Genomic DNA, 19,049 nt, shown 5'->3' with positions numbered 1-19,049 from the left:
TTACCCTTACGTTACTTACTCGATCAAATCACCTCATACCACACATTGTCCTCAAACATCTCATTTCCAGCACATCCATCCTTCTGCGCACAACTCTATCCATAGCCCACGCCTCGCAACCATACAACATTGTTGGAACCACTATTCCTTCAAACATACCCATTTTTGCTTTCCGAGATAATGTTCTCGACTTCCACACATTCTTCAAGGCTCCCAGAATTTTCGCCCCCTCCCCCACCCTATGATCCACTTCCGCTTCCATGGTTCCATCCGCTGCCAGATCCACTCCCAGATATATATATATATATATATATATATATATATATATATATATCAGGTGTCTAACTCACCACCGCTATCAACATGTTCACATTCTTTGCACTCCTGTCAGTTAACACTTCATCCTCCTAGTGATCCTCGGCTACATTCATAAATGCACCATTTATTGAACCATAATATCTCTCTTCCGGGACGAGAATCAACAAGTTTTTACCCTATTTCATTTGCACCATTGACTTCATGTTTTACTAATGCCACATCACCCACCTTTGCATAAAGATATCCCCCAACTGTAATATTCAATCCCTTGCATCACCCACCTTTGCATAAAGATATCCACCAACTGTAATATTCAATCCCTTGCATCAAAAGTGTCAGCTTTTTCCTGAATACATTCCTGGCTTTCTCCCTCATCTCACCATGTAAAGCATAAGCACTAACAGCCATATTCCTCATCTCGTCTACCTTCATTGTAACCCGCATCAGTCTTGAATACAACTGTCTTGCCTTATTCAGCATAATGCTACGGCTCGTTCTCTGACACAATAGCAAGATAAGGGTGTGTAATCTTCCTCTCCCCTCCTTATATATCGTCTTATACGACAGAATATTCCAAGGTTAGATGATAGTTTATATATTCAAACTTACAGCCTGACTTACACTTGGCAACACCGATTTTCATCATCTTCGAAGACTTGCCCCTTCCATGAAAACAGAGAGGTCACTTACCTCTTTTTTTTTTTTTTTACACGGTCTTCCCTGCTGACCTCGAACGCTTCCAGAAACTGGCCACGATTTCCAGGACCAGAACTATTGCTGATATCGTCAAACCCAACACCATTATGAAGAATGCTGCCTGGAAACACAAGTCCACATTATATAAGGTTGTAAATATGATCAACCTCATGTCTTTCATATAACAGGGAACCCCTGTTGCGACTGATTTATAACCTGTGTATCCTTAAAGGTTACACTTCAAAGGTCAGCTTAAAACTACACTCTTTCCAGTAAGGCCTCGATAAAAATGGTTTTTAACTTGGCTCCACTTAACTGTACCTGGACTACACCCTCTTTTGTACTTGTCTTTCACATGATCATTAAGGATCAGGTAAAATGCATCTTCACTACACTTTAGTCATCAGGTCAGGGCAAAGGTCAAGTTTGAGGTACTTATTACTAGAAAAAGATGAAATTAGAATAAAAGGATTGTAGGAAAAGCAGTATTTTTCCCTCCAACATAGGGAGACGTGACGAAAATATCACCAGACGGCGTGGGTAGTTTCAGAGATTCACTAAAACTAGAAAGTAAAAGTGAGTTTTCGTCCATTCAGATAGTAAGATCAAAAGAGAAGTCATCCAACTGGTAATGCTATTAAGGGATTATAGCCGGACGATATATGAATACTACTGCAACTATGTAGACTGAGGTAAAGGCACATATCATTGACGGTAGTGAACTCCTGCAAGCACAAGCAGAACTCATAGCCACGTTGGGTGAGCAAATTCTCAGGTCTCCGCCGCTCTACCATGGGTCATACGTTATGATTTTGTTACCGATCATTCCATAATAAGAGGATCACCTAAGACATACCCCGTGATTTGATCCTTTACCAAAGATACCACGATACTGAAAGGTCCTCCTGTGCAGCAAGGAGAATCACACAAACCTCAGACTGAAAGGTAATTAAAGAATATATACTGGTGAACAACGTGACGAAGAGATCTATTTAATGACCAAAGGACACCTGTGTAGTTCCTACCATCAGTGATGGTGGATGGTAAGGTGTGCAAACTGTTGCTGGAATGGTCATTGTTACGAGAAGAAACAGACGCGCCGTCTCATTCTACAATGGTTGCACGATGTAGCCCCACAACCATACCAAGGCACTGGTCATCCTCTTCTGTTGCCGACCTATTTCTTGCTCTTTATCTGCCTCGAGAACCAGGTAGACAAGACCGTATTTCTTAACAGGTGTGTGACACAAATGCAGAATGATGGCTATCGTACTTTATGAGGTATAGATCTTCTGAGGCTCTTTAGTTGGATTCAGAAGTCTCTACTTAGTGTGGATCAGCCAGTGCCTTCGTACGTGAGCGGTCAGACCTATGTGGTTTTAGCAGAGGCGCCCTACGTTACCTCAACTGTTTTCAGGTAGTAGTGTCAAGCGACACAGTATTACAGTTGAATTATTTCCTGTTTTTCCGTCCTCCGCGGGAGACGCAGACCTACCAAGATATCAACAGATTGCAGTATGATTTGGCTGAGCAGTTTTGCAAGGGTTGGTGTCTTCTGCTCTCAAATCATGCTGGTCTAGCCATGAATCTGTTGCTACTAGGTGGAGGCAGTTTGATGTATGCATATCCGTAGAGCCAGTGAACAAGTTTACACCTGGAAGTAGGTAGGTCTACCATTACACTAACCTCCCCAAGAGTACGGCTCATACCTAATGCTGCAATGTAACTTGTGGGGTAGCGAAGTGATCATACCCCAGGAGGAGAGTGCATAGGTTGTCAGAACTCACAATGTACCAACTGTAAGGATGCTGACGATGCTGTTCTTCAGAGCGGTATGGATAACATGAATCACTCAAATGATGGAGACAGTGGCCATGACAACAGCTATGTATCACTCAAATGATGGAGACAGTGGCCATGACAACAGCTATGTATCACTCAAATGATGGAGACAGTGGCCATGACAACAGCTATGTATCACTCAAATGATGGAGACAGTGGCCATGGCAACAGCTATGTATCACTCAAATGATGGAGACAGTGGCCATGACAACAGCTATGTATCACTCAAATGATGGAGACAGTGGCCATGACAACAGCTATGTATCACTCAAATGATGGAGACAGTGGCCATGACAACAGCTATGTATCACTCAAATGATGGAGACAGTGGCCATGACAACAGCTATGTATCACTTAAATGATGGAGACAGTGGCCATGACAACAGCTATATATCACGCAAATGATGGAGACAGTGGCCATGACAACAGCTATGTATCACTCAAATGATGGAGACAGTGGCCATGACAACAGCTATGTATCACGCAAATGATGGAGACAGTGGCCATGACAACAGCTATGTATCACTCAAATGATGGAGACAGTGGCCATGACAACAGCTATGTATCACTCAAATGATGGAGACAGTGGCCATGACAACAGCTATGTATCACTCAAATGATGATGACAGTGGCCATGACAACAGCTGTGTATCACTCAAATGATGGAGACATTGGCCATGACATTAGCTATGTATCACTCAAATGATGGAGACAGTGGCCATGACAACAGCTATGTATCACTCAAATGATGGAGACAGTGGCCATGACAACAGCTATGTATCACTCAAATGATAGACACAGTGGCCATGACAACAGCTATGTATCACTCAAATGATGGAGACAGTGGCCATGACAACAGCTATGTATCACGCAAATGATGGAGACAGTGGCCATGACAACAGCTATGTATCACTCAAATGATGGAGACAGTGGCCATGACAACAGCTATGTATCACTCAAATGATGGAGACAGTGGCCATGACAACAGCTATGTATCACTCAAATGATGGAGACAGCGGCCATGAAAACAGCTGTGTATCACTCAAATGATGGAGACAGTGGCAATGACAACAGCTATGTATCACTCAAATGATGGAGACAGTGGCCATAACAACAGCTATGTATCACTCAAATGATGGAGACAGTGGCCATAACAACAGCTATATATCACTCAAATGATGGAGACAGTGGCCTTGACAACAGCTATGTATCACTTAAATGATGGAGACAGTGGCCATGGCAACAGCTATGTATCACTCAAATGATGGAGACAGTGGCCATGGCAACAGCTATGTATCACTCAAATGATGGAGACAGTGGCCATGGCAACAGCTATGTATCACTCAAATGATGGAGACAGTGGCCATGACAACAACTATGTATCACTCAAATGATGGAGACAGTGGCCATGACAACAGCTATGTATCACTCAAATGATGGAGACAGTGGCCATGACAACAGCTATGTATCACTCAAATGATGGAGACAGTGGTCATAACAACAGCTATGTATCACTCAAATGATGGAGACAGTGGCCATGACAACAACTATGTATCACTCAAATGATGGAGACAGTGGCCATGGCAACAGCTATGTATCACTCAAATGATGGAGACAGTGGCCATGGCAACAGCTATGTATCACTCAAATGATGGAGACAGTGGCCATGACAACAACTATGTATCACTCAAATGATGGAGACAGTGGCCATGACAACAGCTATGTATCACTCAAATGATGGAGACAGTGGCCATGGCAACAGCTATGTATCACTCAAATGATGGAGACAGTGGCCATGACAACAACTATGTATCACTCAAATGATGGAGACAGTGGCCATGACAACAGCTATGTATCACTCAAATGATGGAGACAGTGGCCAAGACAACAGCTATGTATCACTCAAATGATGGTGACAGTGGCCATGACAACAGCTATGTATCACTCAAATGATGGAGACAGTGGCCATGACAACAGCTATGTATCACTCAAATGATGGAGACAGTGGCCATGACAACAGCTATGTATCACTCAAATGATGGAGACAGTGGCCATGACAACAGCTATGTATCACTCAAATGATGGAGACAGTGGCAATGACAACAGCTGTGTATCACTCAAATGATGGAGACAGTGGCCATAACAACAGCTATGTATCACTCAAATGATGGAGACAGTGGCCATAACAACAGCCATGTATCACTCAAATGATGGAGACAGTGGCCATGACAACAGCTATGTATCACTCAAATGATGGAGACAGTGGCCAAGACAACAGCTATGTATCACTCAAATGATGGTGACAGTGGCCATGACAACAGCTATGTATCACTCAAATGATGGAGACAGTGGCCATGACAACAACTCTGTATCACTCAAATGATGGAGACAGTGGCCATGACAACAGCTATGTATCACTCAAATGATGGAGACAGTGGCCATGACAACAGCTATGTATCACTCAAATGATGGAGACAGTGGCAATGACAACAGCTGTGTATCACTCAAATGATGGAGACAGCGGCCATGACAACAGCTATGTATCACTCAAATGATGGAGACAGTGGCCATGACAACAGCTATGTATCACTCAAATGATGGAGACAGTGGCCATGGCAACAGCTATGTATCACTCAAATGATGGAGACAGTGGCCATGACAACAGCTATGTATCACTCAAATGATGGAGACAGTGGCCATGGCAACAGCTATGTATCACTCAAATGATGGAGACAGTGGCCATGACAACAGCTATGTATCACTCAAATGATGGAGACAGTGGCCATGACAACAGCTATGTATCACTCAAATGATGGAGACAGTGGCCATGACAACAGCTATGTATCACTCAAATGATGGAGACAGTGGCCATGACAACAGCTATGTATCACTCAAATGATGGAGACAGTGGCCATGACAACAGCTATGTATCACTCAAATGATGGAGACAGTGGCCATGACAACAGCTATGTATCACTCAAATGATGGAGACAGTGGCCATGACAATGAAGGTGCAATGTTAAGAATGTGAGACGTCGTGTTGAAGTGTTATCGAGTCGTATTTGTTAAAAGGAAATAGCTAACGACATCAGATGTTTATATATTACAACGTGTGTTGCGTATTAGTGAAAACGAAGTTTCTCTCTCTCTCTCTCTCTCTCTCTCTCTCTCTCTCTCTCTCTCTCTCTCTCTCTCTCTCTCTCTGTATCATATAGTCTAAAATAATAAATGATCTGAGAATGAAGACAAAGCCAATAGATAGAACAAATACAAATCAAGTTCAGGAAAACTCTGCTACGTTGTTTTTGACATGTCATATGTCATGAGAGATAATATATTTTACGTCGTATGTCAAAAAAGTTTTCAAGAAACAGCATACGAAGGCGGGGAGCGGCCTACTGTCTGGTACCTGAAGGTGCTGAAGGCTGATGGCTGTTGGTCCAGGATCTCTCGCGGACGACATGAAATGGTAGACCTTATTTACCTCATCATTGGTCCACTTGATCACCAACCCCACTTCCGTCAGGCGTATCAAGCTGGAAAAGGGAAGAATAGAACAGAATGAGACAGTCCTTATTCCTTGGTCATTTGGACTTGTGAACATATACGTAAAGAAAAGCTACAGCTGTGAACCATCCCTATACAGCCACGTCAAATGTTAATTGTATTAGATTACCTTATCTTGACAACACTGTACCTGAGGATGTTTTATTCTTTCATAAGATAATCTCTTTTCTTATGATGATATCATTTGATGCACGTTAACATTATCTTTAATATCATTTGATGCACGTTAACATTATCTTCAATATCATTTGATGCACGTTAACATTATCTTAAACTCGTATTTTTCGTATCGTCTACATTACCTTTATTTTCTTCCTTGCTTTCCTGCTTCATGCAGTTACGCTACAAGCTCGAAAACATTTTTTTTTTTTTCTTCATTTATTCCCTTAGTAACATCGTTTATAGCAAGCTTAACTCATGGATAAGATCTTTAGGTCTAAGACGTGAAGTAATTCCTTGAAGAACTTCTTGATAATGATTCTTCTATGGTCATGTTGTCATCAATGATGCATATAACTACGCCTCCATTTCTGTATATCTCTTTGACAACGAGATGATTCACGACAGATTATACTCCAAGCCGTGGTCCTGCGCGTGTCTGGCTGGCTATATCTATCTCACTCACTCGGTCTACTTTTTCTTACGTAAGTTCCCTCCATACACTATCGTCAGCTCAGCGTTCACTCTGTCACCTCTTCTAATAATGCATCCATTTTTAAAGAAAATATATGAAATAGATGAATACATTAATAAGTTAATTACTTATTCTCAACTTGCTATTTTCAGCGACTTATGTTTTTTACTCGTTTTCTCCCCTAGATTTTTTCGAGTTGTTCAATCGTTCTCTCTCTCTCTCTCTCTCTCTCTCTCTCTCTCTCTCTCTCTCTCTCTCTCTCTCTCTCTCTCTCTCTCTCTCTCTCTCTCTCTACGTAAGTGGTAGATAGCCACCAACCATAGTTCAAGCCCCGTATGACAGACATGCACGGCGGGCGCCCAGCGAGTGTACTGACCCTCATACAGATGCCTCTCCCAACCACACATTAAACTCTTAGTGACGCAGAGGCACGGAATGATGTGTTGCCCTTCCCGTCTACGTTAGGAGGAGCCTTCACTGGCTTAAGACCTCAACACATGGAGGAAATGGTAAACCTAACCCAGCCACCGGAGACAATGACGTGTTGACCAAACGTTCTCAAAATTGTTAATCACTATCTCTCCGGAGACTTTCCCCAGCCAACAAAAAGGATGACTGAAAATCCTGTGTCTGTGAAGATGACAAGTGTACAGGAAGGGTGTGCGAAGTCAAACATTTACACAAAGAGGGTTAGTTGAGAAAGATATAGTGTGAGCAGCATTGATGAATTTAGGAATGACGCAAAATGAAATTCACAGTAAATTGCTTCAGGAAGTAATGAAAACCTTTGGGCTATGTAGTTGATCAAGAAGAAAGATGTGTAATCGTCCAATTCTATTATGCATTCAACGGCGTCGTAACAGTTGGTATGATATTAATGTTATCATATAATCCAGAGGACCCCTTCTACAGTGGTTACTGTAGCTTCCAGGCTGTGTACTACCAAACCTAAGCATTTTGTTTATCTTCACACATTTACTCTCACCACACACACTCCCAACCTCAGACACAAACTCCTGCAGTTTCTCAAGTGTGCCAGCACAGTCGCTCATCTGGCTGCTCGTCCCATATTTATTCAGTTGACTGTCTTACAGTAGAGTGCAGCACAGACCAGCACTGCACTGCACTGCTGAAATCAGTGGCAAGGAAAGAATAGACTCGTTTGAATTGAGAAGTTCTCCGTTGGAGGTGGCTTTTCACTCGCAGCGTTACCACAAGCAGGATGAGGCCAGCAACGCCTATGATATGATACATCTTCAAAAAAAAGAGTACCTTACATTTTACCTCATGAAAATTTCACGTTATAGAATCTTAACTGGACTAATAGAGGCAAAATACCAAATTTGTTAATGATAAAGAAAAAGAATATATGTCCATGACAAACAATAATATACTCTACAAAAACAGTCCCTCCCTCACTCTTAACGTGGGTTGTCTTATGTGGACATCACCTCGGCACCAGAGCCTAAGGGCAAAAGTAAAGGAGGGTTTTCCATTTAAGTGCGCTCATAATTCTAAAAAATCTCTGCGTTTGAAAAATTTTACTTCACTAACGTTTTACAGCGCAAGCCAAACAAATTCATAACGTGGTAAGAAAAAGACTTGGGCACAGTGTACTTAGAACTAAGAGGAAGCTCACATCCTGCTGAAGACATCCTTGATGGGAGAACCATTATTGCAGATGATGCCGTAACCCTGAGGAAGGAAGGTCTGGCGGGCGAGGTAGAACTTCTCACGTCCCCGCTGGGCGGCCTTCAGCTTGGTGCTCAACAGAGAATTGATGAACACATACTTCTCTTTCAGCACCTGCCATAAAGAAAGATAAGGTTATTGAATATAAGATTCTTTATGCATATGTCCATAATAGTACTTTCCCTACTACTGTATTCAACGGAAAGATATCCAATCTATAATTTGTGAGATGTTCCACACATATGTGCGCAGCTTTACTCACACTTCTCTCTAGCCCATGAGAAAATACCAGGGCTCCGTCCCACCAAGCAAGATGTGTCCTCCACATGCACCATGATGATACTCAAAACTATATGGTTCCTTAAGCCTCCTTTGCCCTTTATCATTCTTCTGTCCAACATGTACGCTCTCTTTACCGAATGATCACTTGGTCGATATTATGGTGATAAGTCCACGTAGGACTCTTGGATTACGAGACAAATCGAGACGACTGAATGATATCAATATCAGAATACAATCTATAAGCTAAGAAACGGTAATGAAAAGCCTCCATTCCAAAACACAGTAATCTGGAGGACTGATCTGATACCAAGTTGTACCACTATAGACGATTACATTCACTTTCAGCCCACAGCTGCAGAAGAATGTCAGGCGTCATGTAAGGAGTCCCTCTCATGCTCACACTGGTAATGTAGAAATGACAGTTCAGTTCCGCTTAATGTAACACAATTCGTCTAATAAACATAAACATCGAGATGTCTATCGGTCATTTCTTGTCGGTTTCACGGTAACCAACAGGCAATGTTTTACCGAACTTATCGTCAACCACGACGTACATGAATTGTAGATATAATGTAACGAACCTACACTTCCCTACTGCGTACAACTCCCGACCAAGAGCAGGATTCGAACTGCCATCACTTGTATGAAAGCTGGAGACTGTTCTGGTTATGGAGAGCCTGGCCGGAAATCTCAGACTCCGTTGCTTTTTCGTATTTAAGACGAAGGGCATATATATATATACATGTGTATGTGGGTGGGTTGGGCCATTCTTTCGTCTGTTTCCTTGCGCTACCTCGCTAACGCGGGATACAGCGACAAAGTATGATAATATATATATATATTATATATATATATATATATATATATATATATATATATATATATATATATATATATATATATATATATATATATATATACATATATGTATATATATATATATATATATATATATATATATATATATATATATATATATATATATATATATATATATATATATATATATATATATACAAACCTCCAACAGTCAGGATCAATCCTAAAAGGTAAACGACTATTCGAGTACTATGTACTCGAATACCTTTTGTCTCACGTTGGGGAGCAACGGGGTCTCCACTGGTCATCTCCTATTACATTGTACTCGAATAGTCGTTTCCCTTTTGGGGTTAATCATAGCCTAGCAGTAGCGCTCCCGCCTCCTACGCATGGGTCCCGGGTTCGATCCTGAATATTGGAGGTTTATATGTATGTATATATATATATATATATATATATATATATATATATATATATATATGAATATGTATATATATATAAACACACACACACACACATATATATATATATATATATATATATATATATATATATATATATATATATATATATATATATATATATATATATTTTTTTTTTTTTTTATACTTTGTCGCTGTCTCCCGCGTTTGCGAGGTAGCGCAAGGAAACAGACGAAAGAAATGGCCCAACCCCCCCCCCATACACATGTATATACATACGTCCACACACGCAAATATACATACCTATACATTTCAAAGTATACATATATATACACACACAGACATATACATATATACACATGTACATAATTCATACTGTCTGCCTTTATTCATTCCCATTGCCAACTCGCCACACATGGAATAACAACCCCCTCCCCCCTCATGTGTCCGAGGTAGCGCTAGAAAAAGACAACAAAGACCCCATTCGTTCACACTCAGTCTCTAGGTGTCATGTAATAATGCACCGAAACCACAGCTCCCTTTCCACATCCAGGCCCCACAGAACTTTCCATGGTTTACCCCAGACGCTTCACATGCCCTGGTTTAATACATTGACAGCACGTCGACCCCGGTATACCACATCGTTCCAATTCACTCTATTCCTTGCACGCCTTTCACCCTCCTGCATGTTCAGACCCCGATCACTCAACTTCTTTTTCACTCCATTTTTCCACCTCCAAATGGGTCTCCCACTTCTCGTTCTCTCCACTTTTGACACATATATCCTCTTGGTCAATCTTTCCTCACTCATTCTCTCCATGTGACCAAACCATTTCAAAACACCCTCTTCTGCTCTCTCAACCTACCTCTTTTTATTTCCACACATCTCTCTTACCCTTACGTTACTTACTCGATCAAACCACCTCACACCACACATTGTCCTCAAACATCTCATTTCCAGCACATCCACCCTCCTGCGCACAACTCTATCCATAGCCCACGCCTCGCAACCATACAACATTGTTGGAACCACTATACCTTCAAACATACCCATTTTTGCTTTCCGAGATAATGTTCTCGACTTCCACACATTCTTCAACGCTCCCAGAATTTTCGTCCCCCTCCCCCACCCTATGATCGCATTCCGCTTCCATGGTTCCATCCGCTGCCAGATCCACTCCCAGATATCTAAAACACTTCACTTCCTCCAGTTTTTCTCCATTCAAACTCACCTCCCAATTGACTTGACCCTCAACCCTACTGTACCTAATAACCTTGCTCTTATTCACATTTACTCTTAACTTTCTTCTTCCACACACTTTACCAAACTCAGTCACCAGCTTCTGCAGTTTCTCACATGAATCAGCCACCAGCGATGTATCATCAGCGAACCACAACTGACTCACTTCCCAAGCTCTCTCATCCCCAACAGACTTCATACTTGCCCCTTTTTCCAAAACTCTTGCATTTACTTCCCTAACAACCCCATCCATAAACAAATTAAACAACCATGGAGACATCACACACCCCTGCCGCAAACCTACATTCACTGAGAACCAATCACTTTCCTCTCTTCCTACACGTACACATGCCTTACATCCTCGATAAAAAATTTTCACTGCTTCTAATAACTTTCCTCCTACACCATATATTCTTAATACCTTCCACAGAGCATCTCTATCAACTCTATCATATGCCTTCTCCAGATCCATAAATGCTACATACAAATCCATTGGCTTTTCTAAGTATTTCTCACATACATTCTTCAAAGCAAACACCTGATCCACACATCCTCTATCACTTCTGAAACCACACTGCTCTTTCCCAATCTGCTGCTCTGGACATTCCTTCACCCTCTCAATCAATACCCTCCCACATAATTTACCAGGAATACTCAAGAAACTTATACCTCTGTAATTTGAGCACTCACTCTTATCCCCTTTGCCTTTGTACAATGGCACTATGCAAGCATTCCGCCAATCCTCAGGCACCTCCCCATGAATCATACATACAATAGATAAAATTCAAACATACCCATTTTTGCTTTCCGAGATAATGTTCTCGAATTCCACACATTCATCAACGCTCCCAGAATTTTCGCCCCCTCCCTCACCCTATGTTTCAAATCCGCTTCCATAGTTCCCTTCGCTGCCAGATCCACTCCCAGATATCTAAAACACTTCACTTCCTCCAGCTTTTCTCCATTCAAACTTTCATCCCAATTGACTTGACTCTCAACCCTACTGTGCCTAATAACCTTGCTCTTATTCACATTTACTCTCAACTTTCTTCTTTCACACACTTTACCAAAGTCAGTCAACTGCTTCTGCAGTTTCTCACATGAATCAGCCACCAGCGCTGTATCATCAGCGAACAACAACTGACTCACTTCCCAAGCTCTCTCATCCACAACAGACTGCATGCTTGCCCCTTTTTCCAAAACTCTTGCATTCACCTCCCCAACAACCCAATCCATAAACAAATTAAACAACCATGGAGACATCACACACCCCTGCCGCAAACCTAAATTTACTGAGAACCAATCACTTTCCTCTCTTGCTACACGTACACATGCCTTACATCCTCGATAAAAACTTTTCACTGCTTTTAACAACTTGCCTCCCACACCATATATTCTTAATATCTTCCACAGAGCATCTCTATCAACTCTATCATATGTCTTCTCCAGATCCATAAAATGCTACATACAAATCCATTTGCCTTTCTAAGTATTTCTCACATACATTCTTCAATGGAAACACCTGCTCCACACATCCTCTACCATTTCTGAAACTACACTGCTCTTCCCCAGTCTGCTGCTCTGGACATTCCTTCACCCTCTCAATCAATACCCTCCCATATAATTTACCAGAAATACTCAAGAAACTTATACCTCTGTAATTTAAGCACTCACTCTTATCCCCTTTGCCTTAGTACAATGGCACTATGCAAGCATTCCGCCAATCCTCAGGCACCTCACCATGAATCATACATACATTAAATAACCTTACCAACCAGTCAACAATACAGTCACCCCCTTTTTTAATAAATTCCACTGCAATACCATCCAAACTCGCTGCCTTGCCGGCAAACCACCTCGACCAAAACACTCTACATCTGCCACATTATCATCAGACATATTCAATACACCTTCAAAATACTCTCTCCAGCTCCATCCGTCATCACCCCTACTTGTTATCACCTCCCCATTTGTCCATATATATATATATATATATATATATATATATATATATATATATATATATATATATATATATATATATATATATATATATATATATGTATATATATTTTTTTTTTTTTTTTTTTTATACTTTGTCGCTGTCTCCCGCGTTTGCGAGGTAGCGCAAGGAAACAGACGAAAGAAATGGCCCAACCCCCCCCCCCATACACATGTACATACACACGTCCACACACGCAAATATACATTCCTACACAGCTTTCCATGGTTTACCCCAGACGCTTCACATGCCTTGATTCAATCCACTGACAGCACGTCAACCCCTGTATACCACATCGCTCCAATTCACTCTATTCCTTGCCCTCCTTTCACCCTCCTGCATGTTCAGGCCCCGATCACACAAAATCTTTTTCACTCCATCTTTCCACCTCCAATTTGGTCTCCCTCTTCTCCTCGTTCCCTCCACCTCTGACACATATATCCTCTTGGTCAATCTTTCCTCACTCATTCTCTCCATGTGCCCAAACCATTTCAAAACACCCTCTTCTGCTCTCTCAACCACGCTCTTTTTATTTCCACACATCTCTCTTACCCTTACGTTACTTACTCGATCAAACCACCTCACACCACACATTTTCCTCAAACATCTCATTTCCAGCACATCCATCCTCCTGCGCACATCTCTATCCATAGCCCACGCCTCGCAACCATACAACATTGTTGGAACCACTATTCCTTCAAACATACCCATTTTTGCTTTCCGAGATAATGTTCTCGACTTCCACACATTCTTCAAGGCTCCCAAAATTTTCGCCCCCTCCCCCACTTTATGATCCACTTCCGCTTCCATGGTTCCATCCGCTGCCAGATCCACTCCCAGATATCTAAAACACTTCACTTCCTCCAGTTTTTCTCCATTCAAACTCACCTCCCAATTGACTTGACCCTCACCCCTACTGTACCTAATAACCTTGCTCTTATTCACATTTACTCTTAACTTTCTTCTTCCACACACTTTACCAAACTCAGTCACCAGCTTCTGCAGTTTCTAACATGAATCAGCCACCAGCGCTGTATCATCAGCGAACAACAACTGACTCACTTCCCAAGCTCTCTCATCCCCAACAGACTTCATACTTGCCCCTCTTTCCAGGACTCTTGCATTTACCTCCCTAACAACCCCATCCATAAACAAATTAAACAACCATGGAGACATCACACACCCCTGCCGCAAACCTACATTCACTGAGAACCAATCACTTTCCTCTCTTCCTACACGTACACATGCCTTGCATCCTCGATAAAAACTTTTCACTGCTTCTAACAACTTGCCTCCCACACCATATATTCTTAATACCTTCCACAGAGCATCTCTATCAACTCTATCATATGCCTTCTCCAGATCCATATATATATATATATATATATATATATATATATATATATATATATATATATATATATATATATATATATATATATATATATATATATATATATATATATATATATATATATATATTGGGGAAGAGCAGTGTGGTTTCAGAAGTGGTAAAGGATGTGTGGATCAGGTGTTTGCTTTGAAGAATGTATGTGAGAAATACTTAGAAAAGCAAATGGATTTGTATGTAGCATTTATGGATCTGGAGAAGGCATATGATAGAGTTGATAGAGATGCTCTGTGGAAGGTATTAAGAATATATGGTGTGGGAGGCAAGTTGTTAGAAGCAGTGAAAAGTTTTTATCGAGGATGTAAGGCATGTGTACGTGTAGGAAGAGAGGAAAGTGATTGGTTCTCAGTGAATGTAGGTTTGCGGCAGGGGTGTGTGATGTCTCCATGGTTGTTTAATTTGTTTATGGATGGGGTTGTTAGGGAGGTGAATGCAAGAGTTTTGGAGAGAGGGGCAAGTATGAAGTCTGTTGGGGATGAGAGAGCTTGGGAAGTGAGTTAGTTGTTGTTCGCTGATGATACAGCGCTGGTAGCTGATTCATATATATATATATATATATATATATATATATATATATATATATATATATATATATATATATATATATATATATATATATATATATATATATATATATGTATATATATATATATATATATATATGTATATATATATATATATATATACCTTGGCCCACCAGTGATGCTACTACGTTTGTGAATCAAGAACCATTGCAACACAAACCTCGCCAGGTGGTAGAGTGTCCCGCAGTGTATCGAGACAGACTTCCCCAGAACTTTTTTAAAGGGGAAGTAAATGTTTATAGTTGTGTTACTGGAGTGATAGTTTTCATACATGGTGCTTTGACAAGAAAATAGTGAAATTGGTAAAAATGTAGCTTAGACATTGAAGCTTATTGATACAGTAGTTAAATTGATGAGAACTACTATTGACGTTTGTGTAAATAAATTATACATTTCCTTTTTCCATAGCCAGAGGTTGAACCAGTATGTGACATTCATTTTTCATTTCATTTCAAGCTAGAAGTTTCAGTTTTCTAAATTGTTTCTTACATTTTTCATATGTATATATATGTATGTGTGTGTGTGTATATGTGCGTATGTGTGTGTATGTGTGTGTATGTGTATATATATATATATATATATATATATATATATATATATATATATATATATATATATATATATATATATATATATATATATTATCCCTGGGGATAGGGGTGAAAGAATACTTCCCATGCATTCCTCGCGTGTCGTAGAAAGCGACTAGAGGGGACGGGAGCGGGGGGCCAGAAATCCTCCCCTCCTTGTACTTTTTTAACTTTCTAAAGTGGGAAACAGAAGAAGGAGTCACGCGGGGAGTGCTCATCCTCCTCGAAGGCTCAGATTGGGGTGCCCAAATGTGTGTGGATGTAACCAAGATGTGAAAAAAGGAGAGATAGGTAGTATGTTTGAGGAAAGGAACCTGGATGTTTTGGCTCTGAGTGAAACGAAGCTCAAGGGTAAAGGGGAAGAGTGGTTTGGGAATGTCTTGGGAGTAAAGTCAGGGGTTAGTGAGAAGACAAGAGAAAGGGAAGGAGTAGCAATACTCCTGAAACAGGAGTTGTGGGAGTATGTGATAGAATGTAAGAAAGTAAATTCTCGATTAATATGGGTAAAACTGAAAGATGATGGAGAGATATGGGTGATTATTGGTACATATGCACCTGGGCATGAGAAGAAAGATCATGAGAGGCAAGTGTTTTGGGAGCAGCTGAATGAGTGTGTTAGTGGTTTTGATGCACGAGACCGGGTTATAGTGATGGGTGATTTGAATGCAAAGGTGAGTAATGTGGCAGTTGAGGGAATAATTGGTATACATGGGGTGTTCAGTGTTGTAAGTGGAAATGGTGAAGAGCTTGTAGATTTATGTGCTGAAAAAGGACTGATGATTGGGAATACCTGGTTTAAAAAGCGAGATATACATAAGTATACTTATGTAAGTAGGAGAGATGGCCAGAGAGCGTTATTGGATTACGTGTTAATTGACAGGCGCGCGAAAGAGAGACTTTTGGATGTTAATGTGCTGAGAGGTGCAACTGGAGGGATGTCTGATCATTATCTTGTGGAGGCTAGGGTGAAGATTTGTATGGGTTTTCAGAAAAGAAGAGTGAATGTTGGGGTGAAGAGGGTGGTGAGAGTAAGTGAGCTTGGGAAGGAGACTTGTGTGAGGAAGTACCAGGAGAGACTGAGTACAGAATGGAAAAAGGTGAGAACAATGGAAGTAAGGGGAGTGGGGGAGGAATGGGATGTATTTAGGGAATCAGTGATGGATTGCGCAAAAGATGCTTGTGGCATGAGAAGAGTGGGAGATGGGTTGATTAGAAACGGTAGTGAGTGGTGGGATGAAGAAGTAAGAGTATTAGTGAAAGAGAAGAGAGAGGCATTTGGACGATTTTTGCAGGGAAAAAATGCAATTGAGTGGGCGATGTATAAAAGAAAGAGACAGGAGGTCAAGAGAAAGGTGCAAGAGGTGAAAAAAAGGGCAAATGAGAGTTGGGGTGAGAGAGTATCATTAAATTTTAGGGAGAATAAAATGATGTTCTGGAAGGAGGTAAATAAAGTGCGTAAGACAAGGGAGCAAATGGGAACTTCAGTGAAGGGCGCAAATGGGGAGGTGATTAAAAAGTAGTGGGGAAGTTTAGAAGGAGATGGAAATTTTGGGATTTTGAAGGTTTGTTGGGAAAGTTTTTTGATGATAGAGTGGCAGATATAGGGTGTTTTTGGTTTAGGTGGTGTGCAAAGTGAAGGGGGGGGGGTTTAAAAAAAAAAAAAAAAAAAAAAAAAAAAAAAAAAAAAAAAAAAAAAAAAGGGAAAAAAAAAAAAAAAAAAAAAAAAAAAAAAAAAAAAAAAAAAAAAAAAAAAAAAAAAAAAAAAAAAAAAAAAAAAAAATTTGGGGAAACAGAGAAAAAGGGGAGAAAAAACTTTGCGGAAAAATGAAAGCCGGCAAGGCGGGTTTGGATGGAAAATTGGGAGTGGAAAATTTATTAAAAAAGGGGGGGGCTGTATTTTTGACTGGTTGGTAAGGGTTTTTTTAAATTTTATGTATGATCATGGTGAGGTCCCCAGGATTGGCGGAAAAGCGTGCATGTGGCCCTTGTACAAAGGCCAAAAGGGGGTAAGAGTGAGTGTTTAAAAATTTCAAAAGGTTTTAAGTTTGTTGGTTTCCTGGCAAATTTATGGGAAAGGGGATTGATTTTAGGGGTGAAGGCATGTACAGAGCATCAGATTGGGGAAAAGCAGTTGGTTTCAGAATGGTGAGGATGTTGGATCAGGTTTTTTTGTTTTAAGGGTTTTATGTGAGAAATATTAGAAAAGCAAATGGATTTGTATGTAGCTTTAAAGGGGTCTGGAGAAGGCTTTTGATGAGTTGAAGAGATGCTCTGTGGGGAAGGGATTTTTTAATATATGGTGTGGGAGGCAAGTTTTTTAGAAGCAGTGAAAAGTTTTTAAAACGAAGGGTGGGAAGGGAGTGTAAGTGTAAAGAGGGAAAGTGATTGGTTCTCAATAAAAGAGGGTTTGGGGGCAGGGGGGTGTGTGATGTCTCCATGGTTGGGTTTTAAATTTTTTTATGGTTTGGGGGTTTTTAGGGAGGTGAATCAAGAGTTTTGGGGAAAAGGGGCAAAAATGAAGGGCTGTTGGGGTTTAGAGAGCTTGGGAAGTGAGTTAGTTGTTGTTCGCTTTATGAAACAGCGCTGGGGGGCTGATTCAGTGAGAAATTTTAGAAGCTTTGGGGAAATGAGTTTGGTTAAAATGTGTGAAAAAAAGAAAGTTTTAAAAGTAAATGTGAAATTTAAAAGCAAGGTTATTAGGTACAGTAGGGTTGAGGGTTAAAACAATTGGGAGGTGAGTTTGAATGGAGAAAAAATTTGGGGAAGTAGGTTTTAGATATCTGGGGGGTGGATCTGGCCCCGGGGGATGGAAAAAAAAGGAAGCCGGGAAATGGATCATGGGGGGGGGAGGGGGCCCAAAATTCTGGGAAACCTTGAAGAATTTTGTGGAAAATCGGAAAATTTTCTCCCCAAAGCAAAAATTTGGGGGTTTTAAGGAATAGTGGTTCCC

General features: G+C 40.7%; 1 protein-coding gene across 1 annotated transcript in view; it reads right to left on the bottom strand.

Annotated features, from left to right (window-relative positions):
* Positions 1–1,011: 1,011 nt before the first annotated feature.
* The window catches only part of LOC139753087 (glutamate receptor ionotropic, delta-2-like), a 92,789-nt gene continuing 74,751 nt past the window's right edge, over positions 1,012–19,049 (bottom strand). The window contains exons 6-8 of the mRNA XM_071669172.1: positions 8,697–8,863; positions 6,266–6,392; positions 1,012–1,135 (exon numbers count right to left, since the gene is read on the bottom strand). Of these exons, the coding sequence (XP_071525273.1) occupies positions 1,025–1,135; positions 6,266–6,392; positions 8,697–8,863 (405 nt within the window). The 3' untranslated portion in view covers positions 1,012–1,024. The remainder of the gene's footprint in view (positions 1,136–6,265; positions 6,393–8,696; positions 8,864–19,049) is intronic.

The sequence above is a fragment of the Panulirus ornatus genome, chromosome 14 (assembly GCF_036320965.1).
Source record: "Panulirus ornatus isolate Po-2019 chromosome 14, ASM3632096v1, whole genome shotgun sequence".
Lineage (NCBI taxonomy): Eukaryota > Metazoa > Arthropoda > Malacostraca > Decapoda > Palinuridae > Panulirus > Panulirus ornatus.
The sequence above is the reverse complement of the archived record's forward strand: the minus strand, read 5'-3'. Positions and strand labels throughout refer to the sequence as shown.